Source organism: Anoplophora glabripennis, unplaced genomic scaffold (assembly GCF_000390285.2).
Source record: "Anoplophora glabripennis isolate ALB-LARVAE unplaced genomic scaffold, Agla_2.0 scaffold100, whole genome shotgun sequence".
Lineage (NCBI taxonomy): Eukaryota > Metazoa > Arthropoda > Insecta > Coleoptera > Cerambycidae > Anoplophora > Anoplophora glabripennis.
The window spans coordinates 1,074,872-1,099,276 of record NW_019416223.1 but is presented as its reverse complement, the minus strand read 5'-3'; the positions used below and the strand labels follow the sequence as shown (position 1 = coordinate 1,099,276).

Below are 24,405 nucleotides of genomic sequence, written 5' to 3'. Positions count from 1 at the left end.
ATAAGCTGATGCGGGTTCTATGTAGTACGAGTTTGTGCAAATTTTAAACTTTGTTGGATATGCACTATATGTAATGCATATTTAATGAGAAAAACTGTGAAATAGATTGGGACGGCGGGCGGCTGCGGTTACATTTACTATTTTTCCAGCTGCATCAATATTTGTCATCCATTACGAATATTCATTTCCTAAAACTTCAGTTTTACGTATTTCATATTTGATTACGCTAATGAAGATGTATGTTACTTTATTGTATAATTATAAAACAACAGTAATATGACAAAATAATAATTTACTACAAGTTTCGAATCATTTTTTTTTTTACTTTATAGTGGGTAAAATATATAAGTATTCCACATAATATTTATAAAAAAATTTTGGGGTTATTAAAACTTTGATTCAAGTTTTCTGTTTCTCAATATTTACTGTATTATTATTATAGTATCACATTCAGCAATAGAAGATGCCGAAAATATTCTCACACAAACTCAAAATCTGCATGATTGAAATATGCACAGTATATTTATTCATATTTACTTGACAAAATAGTCGATTTTCATCAGACCTGCTATACGTTGTTCATTTGGATGTGATTAGTGATTATTAAATACCCGGTATGATTTGGCTTTAATTCATGTATTCATTCCTCATTTCTCTGAGTTCGGCTTTAATTAGGTTATAACAATTTTAAAAATATCCCGTTTTTCAAACACGCCAGTATTAATGAACAACAAATTTGCATATAATTGTTTCGGCGTACCAGCTTCATCCAATGTCGAGATTCATTTTCATTAACACTACACAATTCAAAAGCGTTTAGTGCTAATAAATGCAGATAGTCATCGATCAACAGTTTTAATTGCCAAGTTGTCGATATAACTTCTTTGTATTCATTATTTTGTGTAGATTATGTGAATTGCTCCATTTCATTAATTATGTTGGACAATTATTAGAAAACTAATATAATGAAGGAAATTTATGTTGAAAAAATATATATAGAAACATAAAGTTCAATTATATAAAACATTTTTAGCATATTTATGACTAAATAAGTATATAACTTCATTATTATTTCGATAAAACAAAGCAGATGGGATTTTGAAAGTATATGAGTTTTTTGTAGACGCTTTAGTAGACGGGTCTAAAAAACTTTGTACATTATTTCAGTTATCCCTAAAAGAAGTTTTCACATTTGCGAAATTCGCTATTTTAAGAAAAAATCTGTTTAACAATATTGGTGGAGGAAAATCCTAGTCATTGAGACAGAGACAATTTCGTCTTATTATATATTTGTAGACACAAATCTAGAAAATTTCTAGTAGCTTATTCATGAACATAGAAAAACGAGTAATAATAAATTGTTATTCTACATATAGCTACATTTTATATGCTTCGCATTTACTTTGCGACAATGAAACAAGTCTATATTATTTCTTTGAACAAGAAAACTATTTTTTTTCGGAGATTTGATGAAGAAAGGAATAGGAAAGTGATACAGTTAAATATTTTAATTACACAACCCTAAGGGAAAAAAATTAATGTGTGGTAGGCCATCCCCATATGTTTTTAAGGCGCTTAATCCGAATCCGGTAATGAAGTCAACTTTCGTTTATTTGATGTTAAAACAATTTTTGTCCCCGGATTCTGAAACAGCGAGAAATTTATGTTCGGTTACGTGATTGATTTATTTTTTAAGGTCACGTCCAATGTTGTTTTTCGAACTTCTCAGGTTGGTATCTCATTAGACGATGTATCGGGAAAATGACCTCTACAAAAGTTGTTTGGGTCATAGGAAACCACTAGCTGGTGACCTTGAATTTGGCTTGAGGGCCATGCTCAAGGTTATTTCAAGGTCAACTCTTGTTTTTTGAAGGTAATACCACTGAAACATACCACACATCACACATCTCCTTTTGGGGCAGTATCACTATCTCCAACATATTCTGAGAAGTTTCTTTTGACTTATGACTTGATTGATTATATCAAGTATCGGTATTTCCCCCCTTTACTGTCACTACTTAAAACTTAACACTTTTGAGTCTATTTTATTACAGAAATGCTTTACTCGCAACTATTTTTACTTAATTCTTTAGAAATATTATTACAAATTCTTTTTATAACAAATTTTACTGTTTTATGAATTTGCCGTTACTTAATTTTGTTCTTCTCAAAGTCGATTTGCAAATACAATTAATTATTTATTGAAATTTTTTACTTATCTGCCGACTTTTGAAAAGTATACAAGTAGTTACATAATTTCGCAAAATTTTGTTATTCTAATCAAATTAAAGTATGCTTAGTGTAAACAGCTTTCTATATTTCAACATCTTTTATTTCTTTAGAAATAAACTTACTTAAGTGATTATTCTCTATTTGCTTGCTATTTTTTAATATTTTAATTGTGAAACATTGTTAGTGTAGCACCTCTGTGTGGCAGCATACAGAGCCTCAAAAATATAATTACAAGTCACGTTACCGAGGAACTTAGGCAACCAACATTGCACGATTGGCAGTAACTAAAAATTCCTAAATCTTAAGTCAACATTATTATTAATTCGTTTACAAGGAACAATGACAAACCGTTACGTCTTCGCAAATTTAATTCTCTGTAGTAGATTCAAATGTATTTGTGTCTTTCTGTCTTTTCTAAGCCAATTTTGGTTGATTATTTAGCTCGCCGGATACATTGTACTCGCCATTTCGATACACGTTCGGAAATTTTTATTTCAAAACGACATAAAACCACCCTTTCCGAAGTGAACCGATAATAATACGTCATATATTGGCTCTCTCAGCTTCGTCTACGTCTACAATGTAACAAAGTGCATCGTACTCACGTGTGCAGTATCTCGGCTCGTCGGACGAATCCCCGCAATCGTTCTTGCTGTCGCAGTAGTGGTTGAGGGGGATGCATCTGGAGTTGCCGCACGTGAATTCCGACACCCTGCACTTGCGGGTGGCGGGCGAGGGCTCTCCGACGGGTTCGGCGGCCGCCACCGCCAGGCTTATCGCCACTAGACAGATTGCAGTCGCCGTTGACATCGCTACGCCGGCGGCGGGGAGCGACATCTTCAGCCGAGAGAGGTCTGAAAAAAAATTAGAAACGTCCGATGATCGTTCTGTGAAGGTATTTTTTGTAAAACTACCAAAAAATAATTAAGAAAAAGGTCACAAGATGTTTTTATTGGAATTTTTTGTACATTTTATACAAGATGTTTGAAAATGGAGCACAAATATTTTAAGAGGTGATAGAACGAAAATTAAGGGCATATAAATTGATATAAATTGGTTAGAAAAATAAAAAAATTAAAAAATTCTAAATTTTTACGTAACTTTCAAAAGGTACAGCCTTGGCGACAAATAGCCGTTGGACTTTTTTTTCATTTTTTTATGAAAAAAAATGAATTTTTTTATGAAAAAAAAATGAAATTTTTGTGAAAAACTATTTTCAATTTAAAAATATTTGTAAAGCAGGCAAAATTTATACTTTAAACTATATTATTTTTAGCAAAAGTGACAAATTCAATCATTCGAATCACAATGGAAGCAAAATCGCAGCGGTTTGAACTCTCGAGTTTCTTTGGGATGCGTCGAGGTTAAAAAAAACCGAAAATATCCATAGCCTATTCATTATTTATAAAGATATGTCAAGGTTAGCGAAAATCCAAACCCAATTTTTTACCTTTTTTTGAATCAAGTTTACTGCATCGAAAAATTTTTGTCATCAAAATACGATAAGAACGCCTTTTAGAGGATACTTTAAAGTTTTCAAAAACCTTTTCAGATTTTCTGTACGCTCATTAGTTCCCGAATAATTAATTATCAAAACCAATTAGGTCATTTTTGCATTGAACGACAATAACTCGGCGACAAATCACCGTACAAAGCTTTTGAATAGTTCAAGTTAAAGAGAATGAACCAAAATAAAAGAGCTGACGGGTGGGATTTCAAAAAAAATATATCGATCTCCGTGTGGACCTTTTCAAAGGGAAGCAAAAATTAAAAAAAAAAATTTCGACAGATTTATGGTACCTATCTGAAAGGTAGTCAATGAAATAAATTTTTCAGATCCTAAAAGTAGAAACTTCAATCTTCAATTTGTTTTTTGTTTTATTGCTCTACGACCAAGTTACAGCCTTTTTGAAAATCACCTAAAAATTTAGGACCTTTTTATCCTTAAATTTTTTTGACAGTGTATAAATTAGTGTCCGGAATTTGAAATTATTCCTAGGCTGCTTTAAGTTATTCTGTTTTACTTTGAATTTGGTGCCTCGTAAAGGTGATTTGAAGTATTTGTTTTTATTTTGAAATATTTTTAGTATGGTATTTGTCAATAATGCGTAATTTTCTGTAATTTTCTTGCACAGACTTGAGGATACCCAAGTAAAATTTCTGGACTTTCAGGTCTTTGGGTCTTTCAAAATTTTGTGATACCTTACACAGAACCTTACAAGATTTCTTGTAGAAAAGGTAAAAAAATTGGTCATAGGCTTACAGAGGTGTATAATGTCCTATTGTGCAAAACCATACTTATCGTATCAACTTCGACGTCATCTGTTACATGGGTGTTGTACAATAATGAAAACGTAATATTGACAGTTGGTAGAAGGAAGCACAAAAACAAGCGCTTATGTGGAGAATTCTGGAAGGAAGCCTAAATAGTTGAGGTGAAAACGGTGTGGAGATGGGAGTAAGACGATCGGCGAGCAGTGTGGCAAAATAGTGAAAAATCAAAGTGTTTAACCCGTATTAATTAGCAGGTAATATTCTCTAAGTACTTTGTTGTTAATTGTTCTATGTAATCTTATGATTGTGATGGTTATAGATGTTTAATGATAACAATTCTTCTCTGTATGTTTAGCTACCATTGCTTTATGCTCAAGGGCATAGATCTATTTTTCTAAGGTAAAATTGTTACAATTATTATTAACGATTGCCCATTATTTATTACATGTTAAAATGTATATATTGTCGTGACTGCCCAGATATTGCAATAACAACTCCTTTGTTTCACATTTAATTTGTTTTATCATGATTACGTTGTTCGAAAAACAAATAATAAAGCATTTCTTGTGCTCACTTTATGTCATACGCATATAAGAGCCTTGTTGAATTTACTAACATTTTCGCCCGTGAGAAATGAATCTGTAAAAAGATTGTATTTATATTTGGGTAGTTAGAGCAACGATCGTGGGTATCTCTGCAATGCTCTTTCCCCACAGGAGCTCTACTACTACGTTTATTTTTCTTTTTTTTTATCGAACCCGGGGTTCTTATACTACACTATATTAATTATTTAGCGTCCTGTATAGTTTTGACATTTGGATACATTTTATTACGCTTACACTGATATGATATTTAATAAACATAAAATTCTTGTGTAAGTACTTCAAACAGAAAAGTCGCGTTAGTGAACTCTTAACTCTTGCATTCTCTCCAGTAGTTTGGGAAAGTTATTTTCCTGTTAGTTACGTAATATATTTCATAGTCCTTATAATGTAATCCTCAATTTAAGCGACTTTACTTGTACATCGAGTTTTGTGGCATTTTTTTATACCTACTTATTATATTTTGCATACCAAAAAATTACTTCTACAGCAAAAGAGAGAGTTACAGCTGAGAATTTAGGGACAACGAAATCCTGGTTTTATGCAAATCAGCATGTAAATGGCAGAAAAAAGACAGCCCGGTTTTTTATTAAAAAATGTATCAAGTTGAGGTTAATTTATATTTATCAGACTAAAAGAATAAAATCCAATTGTGCACAGTGTTTTATAGATGACAATCTCTGCGATTTCTCTTGGTTTCAGATGCCCCATAAATATTAAACAGATCCGGAACCGCTTGGTAATCGATCTTTCCCAGTTTGATTATATTTTATACCGTTGTACTGATGAAATATGTATTTTTACTGCCAGATAAAAAAAAATTGTTGGTATAAGTACACAAAAGAGTAAATATAAAGAAATAATAAATGGCAAAATATGTAAGCAAATAATAAAATATATATCCGTTTCTAAAACAAGTAAATTATTTTTAAATTTGCAGTAATTAGGATAAAATAATAATGAATGATACTCTAGTAAAGAAAAACGAATAGAAAGTGAAGTCATATGATTGAAATATATTTAATTATGATTGTGTCTATATTGATATAAGCATGCTTTTTTCTATATGTTTTATTATTAAATTTTTTTCATAAAAATTATTGTTTATTAAGAGCAAACAATTAACTTGAATGCTTTGTTTTTCACTTTTCCAGGAAATCTTATTAATTTTACGAAAACACAGATACTGCCAACTGAAAATTAATCTTTCAAATATTCCAATTCACCTACTCAGTTATATGAACAATAAATGTAATTAAGAAAACTCCAATTTATCGTCGCATTTCAAGCTATGAAATACGACAAAATCATTAACATAAAACATGGATATATATCCTGCTTGTCCCTGTGTTGTTTTGATAACGTTAAATTTATTGGAAGTACCAACGTTGCTTTTGCATTCGTGTATGTGGCCCAGCGAGATTTTTCATATTTCAAATGAATAAATAATAAATAGGGGCACATGGGTTTAATAAATCTCCTCATTAGCCATTACCACACCATCTACCTAGTCACACAAGTTACGTAATACTCTTTTATTAACAATCAGTGTTCTTGGTCTGACGATGTACAGATCAGTTGAACTCTAATGTTATTTTTATAAAAGTTACAGTTTTAAAGATTGTATGAAACTGTTTTTAAGATTATTTTTTTACCATTATCTGTCATTTTCTCTCAAAATAATACCTATACAGGGTGATTCAGTCATAATGTCATTAATTTTAAGAGCAGATAGAGAAAAATGAGTATAATACGATGGCGTGATTAAAAAAAATTAAATGCATATTTAAGCTGAGAGAAATATTTACAAATCATTATTTAACCCCCTTTTCAGGCTGTTACTGACCGGCTGACGTCAGCCGGCTACGATATGAACAAAGCGACCTAGATGCAATGTTGCCATATTTATATATTTTCGCTCATATAAAGACAATAGATAAACGGTTTGCTCACGTCAGCCAATAATAATTTAAAATGCTATAAATTTTTCTTATAATTATGCAATCAACATATTAAATTGTTATTGTTGCCCAGTAAGAACTTCGAGGAGGTCTGATCATGACATGCCAAAAATAATTTTTTATTAACATCATAGTGTTATTTTTTTAATTTGCTGTAAGCCTTCTACTAAAAATTGAAAGTAACGCGGCCCATTCAGATGTTCAGGTAGAAAATGCGGCCCAATTAAACGATCGCCATATACTCCTGCCCATACATTGACACCGAATCTCCTCTGAAAGCTAAACCGACGAGTAGTGTGCGGGTTTTCATCTGACCAAATGTGACTATTATGGCTGCAAAGAAATTAGCTCTGTTTCACTTTAAATAAAATTTAATATTGAAGTTACAAAACCCCAAGAGTTCAAATAATTTAAATTTCATTTCATAACCATTTCAATTTCATTACAGAAATAATGACATAAAAAACCAACACTCACTAGATAAATTATAAAGAGAGGGTGAAATGTATGTAGTATTTAAATATTGACTGTAAGTAATAGAAGATAAAAATACAATCGGACGGAGACAAATAAACAACTCGGTACGTGTTTCCGACCTAGGCTAACCTGTGTCGAGGTCAATAACCTTCTAATTTGCACGTGCACTTTAGTCTAGGAGCCAGACAGGGTTCCGTTGCCAACCAGAGTGCCACGGCTGCAAACAACTTATTCTAAAGTATTTTGACCTCCTGAATCCAAAAAACTTGGTCGCAAAGCCTGAAAGTGGTCAGTTTAATTGTTATCAACAAATTAAATGTTTAAATGGCTGTAAAAAGTTTATTTTTATAGCTAGTACACGGAACCTGATCTGGCTCCTAGACTAATACGAACTGTAGTAGGATCGTATTCCATGCAAAGTAGAGCAAAAAGTTGTCGGTCTTTTATCAAAGGAAAATCGTGTCATCAAATTGAATGTAATGAATAGGGATGATTGTTTTCGAATGTACGGTTATTACAATTTATCATTTTTAATATTATTAACGTTTTCACGTTTTATAATTTATTATGTTAAATAATACACAGTTTTAGTATTTCAATTTATTATTCAATATGCAGTTGCGTATAACCAAAGTTTACATAATAAATGTAAACTTTAGTGTAAATCTAAACTTTGGTGTAACCTAGGTAGGCACTTATTGTTTTTGAGAAAGCAATACTTATGTTTTTTACCTGTTTAAAATGCCAGCACGAGTAAAACAGCATTCATCCGTCCAGAGCACTTTGTTAATAAAGTTCTGCTGCACTTAGGAACCAATTGCAAAATTCAAGACGATTGGGGAAATCAGCTGCTTCTAAAGCTTGAACTTTTTGAAAATGTGTTATGTTAACTCCTTTGCGGGAAAAATGCGGGAGATATGGAGGGTGGTAGATTTGAATAAACGCTTTAAATTGTTAGGTAATGGTTTTGTAACCGTGTGTAGTGTATTTTGTATATTCGGGTATTTAGTGTGCCGACTTTTTTTATTTGATAAAATACAGTGTGCCTACAAACCTCTGCTTTATTTATTTTCTTTTAACGAAAGTTGACTTCGAGAAGTCAGGCTTGTTAAAACATTTTGCACTAAATTATTAAAATTAGTTATAATAAAATGCAGCATGATCCTTTATTTACTTGCATTTTATTGGTTTCATACATATGTATCCGTATACTAAAGCGGATTAATTAAATATGAACACAGATTATGATGTGAACTTGGCAACGCTGTTCGCTTCAGCTGACGATTTGTTCGTGACATTACGTTACAAAATTTCCGAGCATCCGGGCATCTGGCAGGGCCGCCTTCTTAGCGGGAGTTATGGGTTGATTTCCTTCATTTTTAAAAGTCGAGTAAAAAATTTTTTTTCCGATTTGCTGTCTTTATTAAGTCTTCCAAATACGTGATTTAAATTAATGACATTATGACTGAATCACCCTGTATAAACAAACGTTTGTATCTAGTTTTGATAGATACAGTGGCGTTCTTGCACAAAGTAAGTTTCAAAAGAGCCCACCAAACCACAGAGTTACAGGAGTTATTTGTATGTGTTTATTCACTTGCTAATCTTTATGTTTCAGTTGTTGTTGTTGTGGAATAACCTTTCTTACTAAAAATCCCGTTGAAACTTAAATTTTTAATTAGATATTAGGTTTTTTGTTCAGCTTTTTTAGTAACTTTAGGTGCATTATTAAATAGTCATCTTCGCGACAAGATACCGAAACGAAAAAAAAAAAACAATTTATCTCTGTGAAATAAATTTACTGCTCGTGACGGCGTGCGCCGTCGTCCCTTAAGAAATCTTTTCCCGAAATTTACAGCTCTGCGAAGCCATACACATACTAAAGTAAAAACATTATAATGCATGCGAAATAAATGAAATTCATGCGTGAAGCTATACGTCCTTGGGGCATTTCAAGCCTCTAAAGGATTCAGAAGGTGTAACCGCCATATATTCACTTCCTGGACTTTTATGTGTAAAGAAATGTCTAGAACACTCTGATTTAAAAGTCGTATAGCTATTTTCTCGAGGATAAAAAATTTTAGCATTGAAAGTGTTTAAGGAGTCGCTAGATGTTAGGATAAAACTGTGTACGTATAATACAAATATTCATTCGTGATCGCTGGGCGCAGGCGTGGTCCGATCGAAGTGATTTTAATGCACCTAGGGTAGAGGGTGAATTTTTTTGTTATAAATTGCTTTATGAGTATATATTTTGTGAAGTTTGAGATAAATGTAATAAAGAAACATAATAATAGCTTCTGCATTTATTTGTTTTTATTTTAAGAAAAGTAACGAAGTGCAATAATGCAATAGACTAGTACCTACAAGATAGTTTAGGAATATAATATAATAACAATACTAACAATAGCAAAACATGTCTTTACATATAAATCCAGATGTTAAAAGTAAGAAAAAATATAACTATAGCACATATTACTAATAGTAGTAGTAATAGTAATAGTAGTTAGTAGTTAGTAATATGTGACTGTACCTACTTATTTAAATTACAGAAAACGAAGATATAAGGTAGACGTGAACAAGGGTAATTGATTTGTTTACGGGAACCAGTCACTGAATTGTGTTTAATTTTGTTATGCGTAAACATGGTTGAGTAAAATTTCGGGGGAAAAGTTTGGATGGAAATCTAATGTTTACTTTATGAATTTCATCACGACGTATCAGTTTTTCTTTTATGTTTAGCGGGGAAGGTGCATTCAATATATGGTAAACAAAAACACTGAAATGGAGTTTGGAAGTGTTAATAATATTTAACCAGCATAATTGTTTTATGTCTTAAGAGATTCTGTCATATTTTTTAAGCCAAAAAAAACTGACAACTTTTCAATTTACTGGAAGATATAACGAGCGTTCAAATAAAAACGGTCGAAGTTGGCTCTGACACATTGGACGTAGAGAGCAGGTTATAGCGACCAACTTAACCTCATTTCTCAACGAGCTGTATAGCAGCTGTCAGTTTAAATAACGTTAATGACTATATAACTTTATTTTAAAGAATAATCGTGATAACAATAACAAACAATTAATAACAATAAATTAAAGCAGCTGCTGAAAGTGTCCCCCTCCTTGTTCCATGCACTTTTCACACCTGTTCCTCAAAGAATTAAAGACATTTTCTAAGATGCTCGGGGTATTGTTAATTTCACGAATCTTGTCTATAAGTCGAGCCTGCAGATGGTTTAAATCAGGAATAGGCAGTTCAAAAATAGTGATTTTAAGGTAAGGCCACAAAAAGAAATCACACGGCGTAATATCACATGACCTCGGTGGAAATTCATGTTCAGCATTGAGACTTATTAGTCGATTTTGGAAAACTTCCCTCAACATATTCATCGTCTCGCCTGCCGTATGTGCCCTTGCGCCATCTTGTTGAAAGTAAAAGTTTGTAATTTCGTTTTCTTCCAGCTGTTTAACAAAAGGAGCGATAATTTCTTCTCTATACCTTTACGCAGTAAGAGTACCATTAAAAAAAATAGGTCCATAAATCCTCCTTCGATTGAGAGCACACCAAACTCCAATTTTTTGAGCGTGTAGAGGTCCTTCGACAAAAAAGTTATCTGGTTTTTCAGAAGACCACATTCTCATATTCTGTGAGTTTACGTAACCACTTAAATGAAACCAGGCTTCATCAGAAAAAAAGGTGATATTATGAAGTTCACCGTAGTTGTTTAAAAACCATTCACAAAATACAGCCCGTCGCGGAAAATCAACTTCATGAAGTTCTTGCTGACAAGTTAAACGATAGGAGAACAAACGCAAATCTTTTTTTAACACTGTGTGGCAGGTACCGACTGATACTCCCACCATTTGTGATAAAACACGTACAGAAGTTCTTGGCGCATTTTCCATTATTTGTTGGACATTTTCTTTTAATTCTTCAGTCCGCTTTTTAGGTCGGCCGCTTCCTTCTTTTCTTGTTACACTGCCCGTTTCACGAAAAACATTAACACAACGCTGAACTGCACTTTGAAAAATTTTGTACTCAACAACGCCGGGAAATTGATTTTGAAATTCTATGAAACATTCCTCAATAGAATACTTCCATATTCCATCAATCTTGCGTCCATTTCTAAAGTAGGACTCTATGATAAACACTTTTTGTTCTTGAGAAAACACCATTTTAAACGCTTTTTAAAACGAAAATATTCAAATTGATAGCGGCGATATAGCGCTTTGACAGATGACGTTTAAGTTTATTTGCTATACGCTACGCCCTACGTCCAAATTTTCAGAACCAACTTGACCACGTTTTTATTTGAACGCTCGTTATTACTAATTTTGTCAAGGCAAAAAATATATAAGAGAATTCACAACTTATCCGAAAAAAATTGGGCATATAATATGGTGTACTATTATAAAGATAATCGATATTACCAGATAAAATTGTAACAAAATGTATTCAGATTTCAAGAAAACAGTGTTTGAAATGACTAAATTGGTAAATTGGTATTTATTAAATATTACTGTGGTTTTCATAGTGGTCTTATTATCGTGGTTTATTGTTTACATCAGTCGTACAGATTTATATTTTTTAATTTATGTCAAAGCGGTGATTTCAAAGGTGTGTGAAAGAGAAATTTGGGACTAAGTTGTAGAATAGATGGAGGACAAGCGTTCATATCATGTACGTAGGCGTATAGGTCGGTTTGTCAGAGCGCATTTTTTTTAAAACAAATTCTGCGTAATATACATTCTATGAGTGTTACATAAAGTATTCAAATATTTAACAAAAAACATTCGTATGAATTTTTTTAAATTTAAAAATAGAAATCGTGTTTTATGTAATATTAGAGGGATTACCCGCTTTCACAAAAAAAAAATGAAATCCAGTGACTTTATGCCTTAATACAGTTTCTAAACCCTTTACAACCCCATTTAATTCATTTACTGAAAAAATGACGAAACGGATAAATATTTTGATGAATATTTATATCCAGATGTTTCCCTCGAAATTGTGTATATGCTGATACATTTCCATTCTGAATTAAATTTAATTTCATGAGAGTTAATGTCGAAGTTCAAACCGAGAGCACATTTTTTGATACGACCTACTGGTCTAGAGCGGATGTCATAGTCATTTCGTGGCTGAAATTTCATAATCAGTTCACAATATGCGTCAAATTATGCGCCAACTGACATCTGTCCGCATTTCAGTGAACAGAGGATAGTGGTTGAATAATATGCTATATAAGGTACACTAAATCAATTTTAGATGCACAGGAGGTAGCATTATGCAATAGATATGAGTTTTGTTTAAAATATATTGATTTTGAGAAAATATTTTTGTGGTGGTTTATAAAAACCAATAGAATTGATCGATTCAGTCATACACAGGGTATTTATTAAGTACTTGTACGAGCTTTAAATGGTGAATCTTTGACTAATTTTATGACAAAAAGTTCGTATGGACAAGAGCCTGCAACGGCTTGATTCTTAAGATACAGAGAAACAATTTTTTGTTTGGTATTTTGATTATATTTTTGTTCAGTAACATGGCAATTTGATGAAATTCGGGAAACTGCGAGTAGTGATGATGAGAAACTCAAATATTTACTTAGTTTTTTGTATAATGTTAGACGGCGACCCATACAGTGTTGTACCTGGATTTAAACAACCATAACTTTTTTGTGTAGCACTGTATGTCATTTTTGCCTAATTATTCCTATTCTCCATTCAATTTTACATACAAAAAGTACTCTTAGTATTTGTCGATGAAAGCAGCCGTTTTGTAAAAAAAACTGGTTCAAAACATTAAGAGTTTTTGAAAAACAAGTGAAAAAGTGTGTAGTGCGATGTGACAAACTTAGATCATTTACAAGACTTAAGACTAAACTACTTCTAACAAACAAGTTAATAACATTTACAATAATTATTGCTGAAGCAAAAATGTTTGGTTTGATATTTTATTTCATACTTTTAACAACAACCATGACTTCAATAAGAGCAGTGTATTTATAATATAAATTACTTTTTTCGGTTAGTCGAATAGTCGATTCGTCGAGCAAGAATAGCCGATTTTCGAGATGACCTTTTTTCGAAAAATCGATGTAGCTTGAAATTTTTTTAATGTTTTTTAATTTAAAAAAGGCACTTTTTTGCTTGTCGAGGGCTACATTTACAGCAAGTAACAAGTTTCAAAACCTTAATTTGCAAGAGATACAGCAAAAACAGAAAAAGTCGATTTTTGTCGGTTTTTTTTTCTATATATCTCGAAAAGTAATATCGCAATGGATATAGGTCTATAAAGATACAAATCGATAGGTTTTTTTAATAGCCACAACTTTTTCATTTAACTTTTTCGATTGGAGATCAAGTTTTTCTTTATTAGCGAAAAAACGTTTTTTTGACTTATGAATTTTTTAGGTTAACTTCGCCGTTTATGCGCCACAGGAAAAATACACTAATCTTTTTTAGATTTTTTTTCCTATATCACCATATTTTTTGTTTCCATTTGTTATTTTTTGTAAATTTAACATTAGGCCGTGACAGACTGATTGGACTATACATATTAAGTTTTGTTTTAAGCTTGGTAACACTTTTACCGAAATGTTTCAATTAATAAATCAAATTGGTGATGATTGTTTATCCCGTGAATGTTGAATTGACAATGTGATTGATTGACAGCAATTATCAATTATTTCTTATTTATCAGTCAGATAAAAAAAACAAAGTTATGTGCATTTTTGTTTTATTATAAGTGATATTATTTGTGTCATATTTATGTCATTTTTTGGACTGGCTAGACCCCTAAAACATTGTCAAGAAATTTTTCATTAACCACGAACATCTCTGTCCTCGGCAATTACCACGCATTCACTATACTTAATCAGGCATTCAACCAGTCGATGATATTAAAGCAATTCAGCCTAACTCTGGTATTCAGGGATAATCATCGCCATTGTGTTAGAGCCCCCTTGTCGAATAGATCGCTGTTGGAAAGGCTTTCGCGTCAAATTGCACGCTATAATATTTATATAGACAAATGAGCGTTCGGAGCGATAATTTAAGGAGATGGAATCCCAGTTGCCTGTGGGCACTTAAACTAATCACTTTGGATCTTTAGGGGATATTTTTTTCAAATTAATACTCTCTAATTAGGCTGAAAAAGTATTATATTAGTTATATTTGTAACTTTTATATTGTACTAAATAGAATTTTGGAAGAAAACCAATATATATCACGAATGTTATCTTACATGACACAGAAATTTTCAGTGTAATTTTGTCCTAACAGAAAAATTTGTGGATATTTTTGCGTTGCCGAGATAAAGTTTTAAAATAACATAATTTGGTTTGATATAAAATAGAGGTGTGAAATTTTATATTATTTGCATGAATATTTGATGCATTGCTGCCAATGCAAGAAGTTGAGGGGTAACATGATTTTCTAACCCCCATTCCTCCGCTCATGTTTAGATTTTTTTATATTAAAATTACGCAAAATGTGAGCAAGCATAATATACAAATCTTTACAAAATTTTAGTTGCATATCTTAAGAAACAACGGAATTATTAATAAAAACGTTTCTTTTTTTATATATAAATCTGACATTGTGTATATTGTAAAAGAGGCTATTAGTTAGACCAAAAAGCATTCACGCAAAATTCTTCTTCTATAATTGTAAATTTTCTTGAAATATCCGTCTGGGTGTCAGGTATTGAAACAAGTAGGTAATTGCCAACGTCCTGTACGTCAATAATTTTCAAATTTGTCAATTCGCAACATCGACAGGCACCAGAAACCCCCATTATTAGTGCAACCTAAACTAATTCAAGGTTCACTATATACCTAACAACATGTAAAAGGTAAAGAGATATTACCTTAATCATTAAATATTCTTTATCGGAAGCCCCAGTAAAAATTCTTCAATACGTGCTCTTTCCAGTACTGCAGCTTCTTTGCTTTATATCCTTTCGAATCACTCTTCAAATAAGCAGTAAGCTTGTTATATTTTCCAATATCTATATTTTTGTAATTCAACATCGAATTCTTCGACCACATAGATCAAATTGCATATTTTTTCTTCAAATCTAAAAAATACGATAGCACGACTTCTTCATTTATTGTTATTACTCTCCGTTTTTGCCTCCATTCGTTAAATTCGGCGAACACTTTTTCGTAGTGTTCCCTGGATTTCGCTGGCAATAAATGGAAAATTGCTTCATGAGCTTCTTCAAAAACAACCACAGGAACACGATTACTTTCTTGCATTTTTACTAAATTGAGATACAACTCTTTATTAAGTAATTGATAATAAACATCGTACAATAGCTACCAGTAGGTATAAAAAAAAACCTACCACCTTTCATTGAGTACTAGTAAGAAATATCAAGTCGTGTGAATATCCTTTTTCTAAATTACAATAATTATGACTCCACATATATGATTGTGATGTGATTATGGATAAAACGTTGTATTTTATTCGTGTTTTAATTGCCTTTTATCCACTTAAGAATATTAAACATTCTTGGGTGGTTAAAATGCTGCTTAAAGCACTTATACGATAAATAACTATTAAATTATCTATTTTTGTTTATTGAAATGTGTCTTCTATTTTTTTATATAACAAACTGATTTAAACAGTAATAATAAATCATTTTCTTTGAGTGACAAACAAATATTTGCTTCAAAAATATCCTGTCGCCGGCCCTGTTTGCAAGCGACTATTTTGTTCCGTGCTTCTTATTTGTCACTGATTATTATTAAATCGTGCAGAACTTAACGATCGAGAAACAGTACAATGCTACATTTTCCATAAAGTATCAGCGACAAAGGAACTTTCCTTCATTGTGGAGCTGCTAAAAGGATTGCCCTCTTTCTCTACTTTACTTACTACCCTGTGACTTCAATTTCCTTTGCAGAACGGTCGGCGATATTATCCTTTACATCCTATTTGTGGGAAATGATATAAGAGCATTAGGCTGTTAGAATCCAACTTTTCAGGTGAATGCGTAAAAGGTTTACCTTTGGTGAGAATTCGGTTGTGGAAGCTGCAAAGCAAAACTTGTTTCTTTAAAAGGTATTGAGGGCTTCCGCTGGGTACCGAAAATAAGAAAAAAATGTTCGTTGTGAAGGTATGAGCTAGGGTTAGTACCTATCTATGCGAATCAGGATCGTACTTAGGATTCTTTAAACGGAAATATAGAATGGAACACAACGAAAGTAGAATCTAAAATGAAACTCCTAAGAGCTTGCGGAAAAACATTCTCTATTGTAATATATTTTGTTTACGTTGCAGAAAATAATTGAATAAAAAATAAGTTCGTGTATAAAAAAAATTAAAACAAGGTTTTTGGTGTCGTCTTTTTATTTCCGTATCCTTCTCAGCAAACCCTTTCATTCGATACCCATATCATGAGGGTGCATAAAAAATAACTAAGATCTTAGTTAACCTTGGTTTGACTTTGAAATCACATTGAACATGGCTTGAAATTCTTAAATTTCATGTATCAGCACCATTCCTTTTAATTGTTCATCCCTCTGCCACCTTCAAACGTCAAAATTAATAATCCCAAGCTTGCATAAATGTCGCCAGGTCAATTAAACGTTTTTCTGTGCGCGATACCTCATTTGGCCCGAATGAGAAATGGTTTCATTTATTTCCTTCGTCGATTGTTCATTAGCATTCTTCGGTTCGACTCTGAATTATTATGCCACGTTCGATTCGAAATTTATTTTTGTCGAGCCAGCGTCATTTCAAAGCCAACTTTAATTCATTTGAACTGTTAAGGTTTTTATTTACGGCCGCCGAATATAATTATTATAAATTGACTTTGATATTTTAAGTGGTATTTATTACCCCGAGATTCGCGTAATTACTACAATAAAGAAATTATTACTGTAGGAGTTAGTGGATTGTGTAATTCAAAACATATATATTATATTTAAAAGTTTTACCTTTATTATTAGCGGTTTTATAGGAGTTGCACCTGCAAATCCATATTTTATTATCTAGATAAAATTGATCACTGTAATTGTTCAGTCATTTTTATATGCCTCTAACATTCCTGTTGGTAATATGAATACGAAAAAGAGCGAATAAATCAAATAAATATTTTTTGAAAATACTTACCATAATAATTAGAAGAAACATTTTTGGAACCACTTTATAGATAGCCCAGCTGGCTCTGTTTACAACTGTTTACACAATTGAAACTGTATAACAATTAATTCTAAGGAATTAATCTATCTAAGGATAGAAAGATGTGTGTTATTTCCTCTAAACTCCAGCAGTTCTCAATATTTTCGCACCGTCTTATTAAATAAAATCAATATATATTCATTAATTTTACTTTTTTTGCGTTGAACATACTAATATAACAACATCTTGATGTTTCGGTATAGTTCGATAACCATTTCCGAACTTTAATGAAGAAAACAAAAGAGTCATTAATCGAATTAAGTAAGGGTATTAAACGGTGAAGGAATACTGAACTAATTAGCGTCTAATTCCGAAGATAAAATAGCTAAAAACTGTAATTTATCATTTCAATTCGACTGCGGCTTTAGGAAAATATTGGTTTCGGCGAGGTTTTGAGCGACGTAAATAAGGATCTAAAGTGGCAAAGTTTGCGCGAGTTTGTGTGGATGTATCTGGATGTATCCACAAATATATAAGTTTTGGAGGCATTAATAACGCTGAACAAATATTTGCTATCGAATGACTAAGACATCTTTCATATAAGAGAAAAGGTACACCAAGAAAATCAATAGTCTCGTGATATGAGTTCGGATTTTGATAATAAAATCACTTTATACGTTAAAATAAATTCAGTTTTATTTTGAAGGCATTAAAAATAACTTAAAAACAATTTATTAAACTTATAGAATAATATACAAGGTTTTATATATCAGGACCTCAGCATTTTAATAAGAAATAGTAGTCGAGCTCTCTTTTTGAAGGTTTTGGGCATATTTTGAAAAATATTCAGAAATCTATCGTAATGAAACTTCAAAAGTCATTACAAATTACTCTTACTTGTCATAGAAATGTGTAACAAAATTTCTGGAACTCCCTGTATTGATTCTTCCGATTCTTGTTTTTTTTTTATGTATACGATGTAGCGTAAGTAAATTGCTACGAGAACTTCCGAGTTTTGCATACAACAAAAGAACCCTTCAAATAAAAAAAGACATAGTTTTCTTCCAAGTATACTTTCCCACAGCGACCCATTTTTTGGTTAATCTAATAAGAGAGTACTTCAGGGCACTTTAACTTTTTTAATCGAGTCTCCCTCCGAACTTTCCATGTCCTCTTTGAGTTTACCGAACTTTTAACACAGAAGTTGCAACAATGCTCCGAAATAATTAAATTTGGGATTTTATTTTTAATCGAATTTCGTCCTGGCGAATAATACTAAACAAGATATACAACTTAGATTCCAAAGTCCATCAATAAGCTTTTAGCCGGCTGCAAGAAAAGTGATAATCCCGAAACGTATTTTCGCTTTAATCTTTTTATCAGGATGAAATGCTTGGGAGTTATTAGAAAGAGAATGGTTAACTCGCAAATTAGATTGGCAAAGTGAAGCGGCGTGCGTTATTAAAGGTTAACTTTATTAGCTTTTAATATGATTTAAGCCTACATGGTTTTTGCTTCGTAGTTTCAAATCTGATATTCTTACATTAATGTAAGAGGGTTTTCATCTAAACAGGTTATCCCACAGAAAAATAACACATGCGTTATTAAATATGGACGTAAAGTTTCATAGTTTTCAAAATATCTCCACATATATTTATAATCTATAGCAACTTTAATAGATGTAACGAGCGTTCAAATAAAAACGTGGTCGAAGTTGGCTCTGACACATTGGACGTAGGGAGTAGCTTATAGCGACCAACTTAACCTCATTTCTCAACGAGCTGTATAGCAGCTGTCAGTTTAAATAACGTTAATGACTATATAACTTTATTTTAAAGAATAATCGTGATAACAATAACAAACAATTAACGGAGCTGCGGAAAGTGTCCCCCTCCTTATAACAATAAATTAAAGCAGCTGCTGAAAGTGTCCCCCTCCTTGTTCCATGCACTTTTCACACCTGTTCCTCAAAGAATTAAAGACATTTTCTAAGATGCTCGGGGTATTGTTAATTTCACGAATCTTGTCTATAAGTCGAGCCTGCAGATGGTTTAAATCAGGAACAGGCAGTTCAAAAATAGTGATTTTAAGGTAAGGCCACAAAAAGAAATCACACGGCGTAATATCACATGACCTCGGTGGAAATTCATGTTCAGCATTGAGACTTATTAGTCGATTTTGGAAAACTTCCCTCAACATATTCATCGTCTCGCCTGCCGTATGTGCCCTTGCGCCATCTTGTTGAAAGTAAAAGTTTGTAATTTCGTTTTCTTCCAGCTGGTTAACAAAAGGAGCGATAATTTCTTCTCTATACCTTTGCGCAGTAAGAGTACCATTAAAAAATATAGGTCCATAAATCCTCCTTCGAATGAGAGCACACCAAACTTCAATTTTTTGAGCGTGTAGGGGGCCATCGACAAAAAAGTTATCTGGTTTTTCAGAAGACCACATTCTCATATTCTGTGAGTTTACGTAACCACTTAAATGAAACCAGGCTTCAGGTGATATTATGAAGTTCACCGTAGTTGTTTAAAAACCATTCACAAAATACAGCCTGTCGCGGAAAATCAACTTCATGAAGTTCTTGCTGACAAGTTAAACGATAGGAGAAACGCAAATCTTTTTTTAACACTGTGTGGCAGGTACCGACTGATACTCCCACCATTTGTGATAAAACACGTACAGAAGTTCTTGGCGCATTTTCCATTATTTGTTGGACATTTTCTTTTAATTCTTCAGTCCGCTTTTTAGGTCGGCCGCTTCCTTCTTTTCTTGTTACACTGCCCGTTTCACGAAAAACATTAACACAACGCTGAACTGCACTTTGAAAAATTTTGTACTCAACAACGCCGGGAAATTGATTTTGAAATTCTATGAAATATTCCTCAATAGAATACTTCCATATTCCATCAATCTTGCGTCCATTTATAAAGTAGGACTCTATGATAAACACTTTTTGTTCTTGAGTAAAACACCATTTTAAACGCTTTTGAAACGAAAATATTCAAATTGATAGCGGCGATATAGCGCTTTGACAGATGACGTTTAAGTTCATTTGCTATACGCTACGCCCTACGTTCAAATTTTCAGAACCAACTTGACCACGTTTTTATTTGAACGCTCGTTATCTTTACACAGACGCTATTTTTAATCATATTATTATTATCGAAACTTATTAATTTAATTAAATATATAATCATTGGAAAATATCATTTGTTACTATCATTTATATTTCTTCAGTATGACACAATAAAGTCCCTTTTTGTATTTATCAGAAACATTATACAATTACTAGGCATCGGAAGCTTTGTGGCGACAATCAAATAAATAAACAGTAGTAATCTATATTATGCTAGTAAGTGGCAATACGCGTCATAGTAACAGAAATTGGACAAATCTGTGGTCAAGCCGTACCGAATAAATTGATCGATGCGAAGCTTTAGATCAGAGGCACCCATGGACATGTTGCGGATAAGTGGGATTACTAAAGTGTGAAGTAGTAGTGTGAGCCCGTTTTGCCTAATTTGTCCTAATAAAATTTTGGCAGGCCTTATTATTTCCCAGCAGTGATTTTCTTCTCTATTTCTTGTTATTTTCTAGGTTGTTTTTGTGTTGCCAGGTAGATCTTTTTTTGCCTTATTCACGGTTTTCCTTACTTACTCGAGGAATTTACATAACCTCACTTAGTTTTTATTGGTATTTTTTTACACAGAAGAATCTAACAAATGTAACTCCCCAAATCCAACTACGATCCTCGATTTGGACGATTATCCCGATTTTCTCAGCCTTTAAAAGCATTAAATACCCACCCTGTTTATGAAAGTATTAAAAATGAGATTGCAAGTGTTCGTTCGTCCATGAACCTCTTATAAATAATTTCATACTTGTTTGGCCTTCATATACGCAACTCCTGAAAATTTAATTTTCCAGCGCTCGTTGTGTCTTTCACGGTGGTATTTATTACAGAGTTTTCTTCTCTCCTTTTTCCACCCTTTTTTGGGAGAACCGTTTACATTTCCAGATGAATAATTCGTCCGAACGCTACGTGTGAAATTGTCCTTAAATTGCGTTGTAAATTTAAATAAAAAAGTCTTCAGGTGGATCAAATTCTTTTTGCCGCTTTTTCTCAGAAATAGATACCAAACATATTTGGTTTTAATGAAAAGAATACGCGTCACGTAAACTTATTCAGTATGTTTATATAGAAAGTATTTCTAAATTGATATTAATTGCATTACTCATTATGAACCTATAGTATGATCGTATTCGATGCAAAGTAGAGCAAACAGTTGTCGGTCTTTTATCAAAGGAAAATCGTGTCATCATTTTTAGGAGGCGTAAGATGAACTATTTCAAATTTAAAATGAAATTGAATGTAAAATCTGAAATACCGCTGCATACGCATTGTGTTCGGGTAGTAGCTGTAGTCGCCCAGGTGCATCGACTGTACGAAGTGGTCGGTTATACATCAAATACTAACCTGGCGAGCTAATTCGTAAATCAGAGAGCGACTCAAAAAAAACAAGTAAACAACAGTGGCGCGTACAGAGGTAAAATATAGTACATATGTGGAATTTAAAAAACAAATTGGACTTATAATAAATTACATTTAAAATAAATAGTTTATGAGAATAAAGGAATTTTTGTAGGAACAAGGGTGCCAGACGTGAACTGATCCCTTCGTCCCTTCATAATGTATAATAGTCCAGTCGGGAGAGGCCGAAAAGTTACTGTTGGTGGCATTTCCTTGATAACTCGGAAATAACTGCACAGAAATACTTTAAATGATGAGTACAATAACAGGCTAATTTGCTGACAAAGTATTTTATCAGGAAAAAAGTTATTAACAATTTAATCGCGAAAAAATTTTTTTTTAGTAGTTTTCTTTAATTAACAGCGGGTTGACTTTGTACGAAAAAATGCTTCGGACATGATTTTGTTCGTAAAAAAATAGCTACAAAAAGTTTTGCTCTCCTGATTTTCGGCTTTAGCGTCATTATTGTATATATATATTGAACTATAGTTTTCGAAAGTTTTATCACTTTTTGTTTATAATTGACATTTTTACAGCAACTTTAAAAAATTGAAATTTTATACGGTTTTTTCATTCTCACGGCTTTGTTATTGCAAATTTCGTAATCGGACCATCGTCATTTTGTAGCTATTTTTATTACGAACAAAATCATGTCCTAAGCATTTTTTCGTACAAAGTCATCCCGCTGTTATTTAAAGAAAACTACTAAAAAAAATTTTTTTCGCGATTAAATTGTTAATAACTTATTTTGCCAGCAAATTAGCCTGTTATTGTACTCATCACTTAAAGTAGGCCTGTGTAGTTATTTCCGGGTTATCAAGGTTTGACACAGGCCGAACCTCTACCAACTGGACTATAAAGAAATTATTCAATTTCTAAAACCCTTAAAAGCGTACTGCATTAGTTCCCTTGACAGGCAATGATTTATTATTTTGCATCGAATATGATCCTACTATAGTAATAACTATGTAACAAAAGTTCAAAGTTGTGCATAGCTCATTGAACACAAATAAACGTTGCAATGGTACAGGTAACATTAAAATTCAATATGCACCAGTTTTTTTTATGCAAACTTTCGCAGGATAAAATAATTAATTCGGAAATGTGGAATATTTGAAGCGTGATGTCCGGAGTTAAATTAAAATTAAATTCTGTCTGGGGTAAATTTAATTCGAGTGGCATGAAAGTTTTCTGGAATATGGTGCACTTGTCTGAGGATGTGAAGTTATAATTAGCCAGCGTCCCTTACTCGTTATTATAATCCAAAGCTGTTGACGGTTTGAATAAAAAAAAAAACGGTTTATTATTTTCCTGTTCGTATTTTAAATAGTGTAAAACGCAACGAGTTTTAATGAACAACTTTTCGATAATGTATTTTTTAATACTTCATTGATGCAAAATATAATTTATAAAGAAGTTATGAAACAGTGTTCCAGAGTTGCGTCCTACGTGTTGTCGCTATAACATCATCAATTAAGACAAAGAAACGTCAACTGATAATCTCCTACATCGACCCAGGAAACTTTTTCATCGTACCGTATTCATTGAGTTTGTTATTTACTTCCTTAAGGATAGCTTGATCTACGATTCTGTAGTTTGAACGTACTGCCTTCGAGCATGAAGATTGATGGTCTAGACCCATACCGAAAAATGCCAAATAAATAATATTGTTGTGTTTGTGCTCTTGATAACACTTGACGAGAAAATTACATCAGGAAAAGACACTGAAGCACCTTTATAGTTCTTGTTTAATATTTTAAAATATGGTACCAATTTTTGTAAAGGAAATTAACAAGTTATACAGATGTCGAGAAATAATAGCAGCAGCGTTAATACTAATGTTTCAAGTAATACTGTTTAAAGGAGAAATTGTAATCTCGAATAGAAACCTGAAGCTTCGATTTTTGTTGAGCACTACTTTATCATATATGTAGTTGTAAAGTAGGTACATGATAATTACGTGCATCTTTTTAGCAAGATTTTAATTAATGGTTGTTTACTATTCATGTGCTATATGCAGCAACGGGAATGTTTGCTAACTATTATTAGGGATTTAGATAAGTCATGGCATGAATATCCAACCAACCAGTAAATTGGTTCCATGAGCAAATAACACAAATTGTAGTAAAAGTTGTGCATTAATTAATAAATTAGTATGTAGTATTAGTATTGGTTAATTATAAGT

General features: G+C 32.3%; 1 protein-coding gene across 1 annotated transcript in view; it reads right to left on the bottom strand.

Annotated features, from left to right (window-relative positions):
• The window catches only part of LOC108907793, a 140,277-nt gene extending 137,208 nt beyond the window's left edge, over window positions 1–3,069 (bottom strand). The window contains exon 1 of the mRNA XM_023454480.1: window positions 2,838–3,069. Within this exon, the coding sequence (XP_023310248.1) occupies window positions 2,838–3,069 (232 nt within the window). The remainder of the gene's footprint in view (window positions 1–2,837) is intronic.
• Between the last annotated feature and the right edge of the window lie 21,336 nt (window positions 3,070–24,405).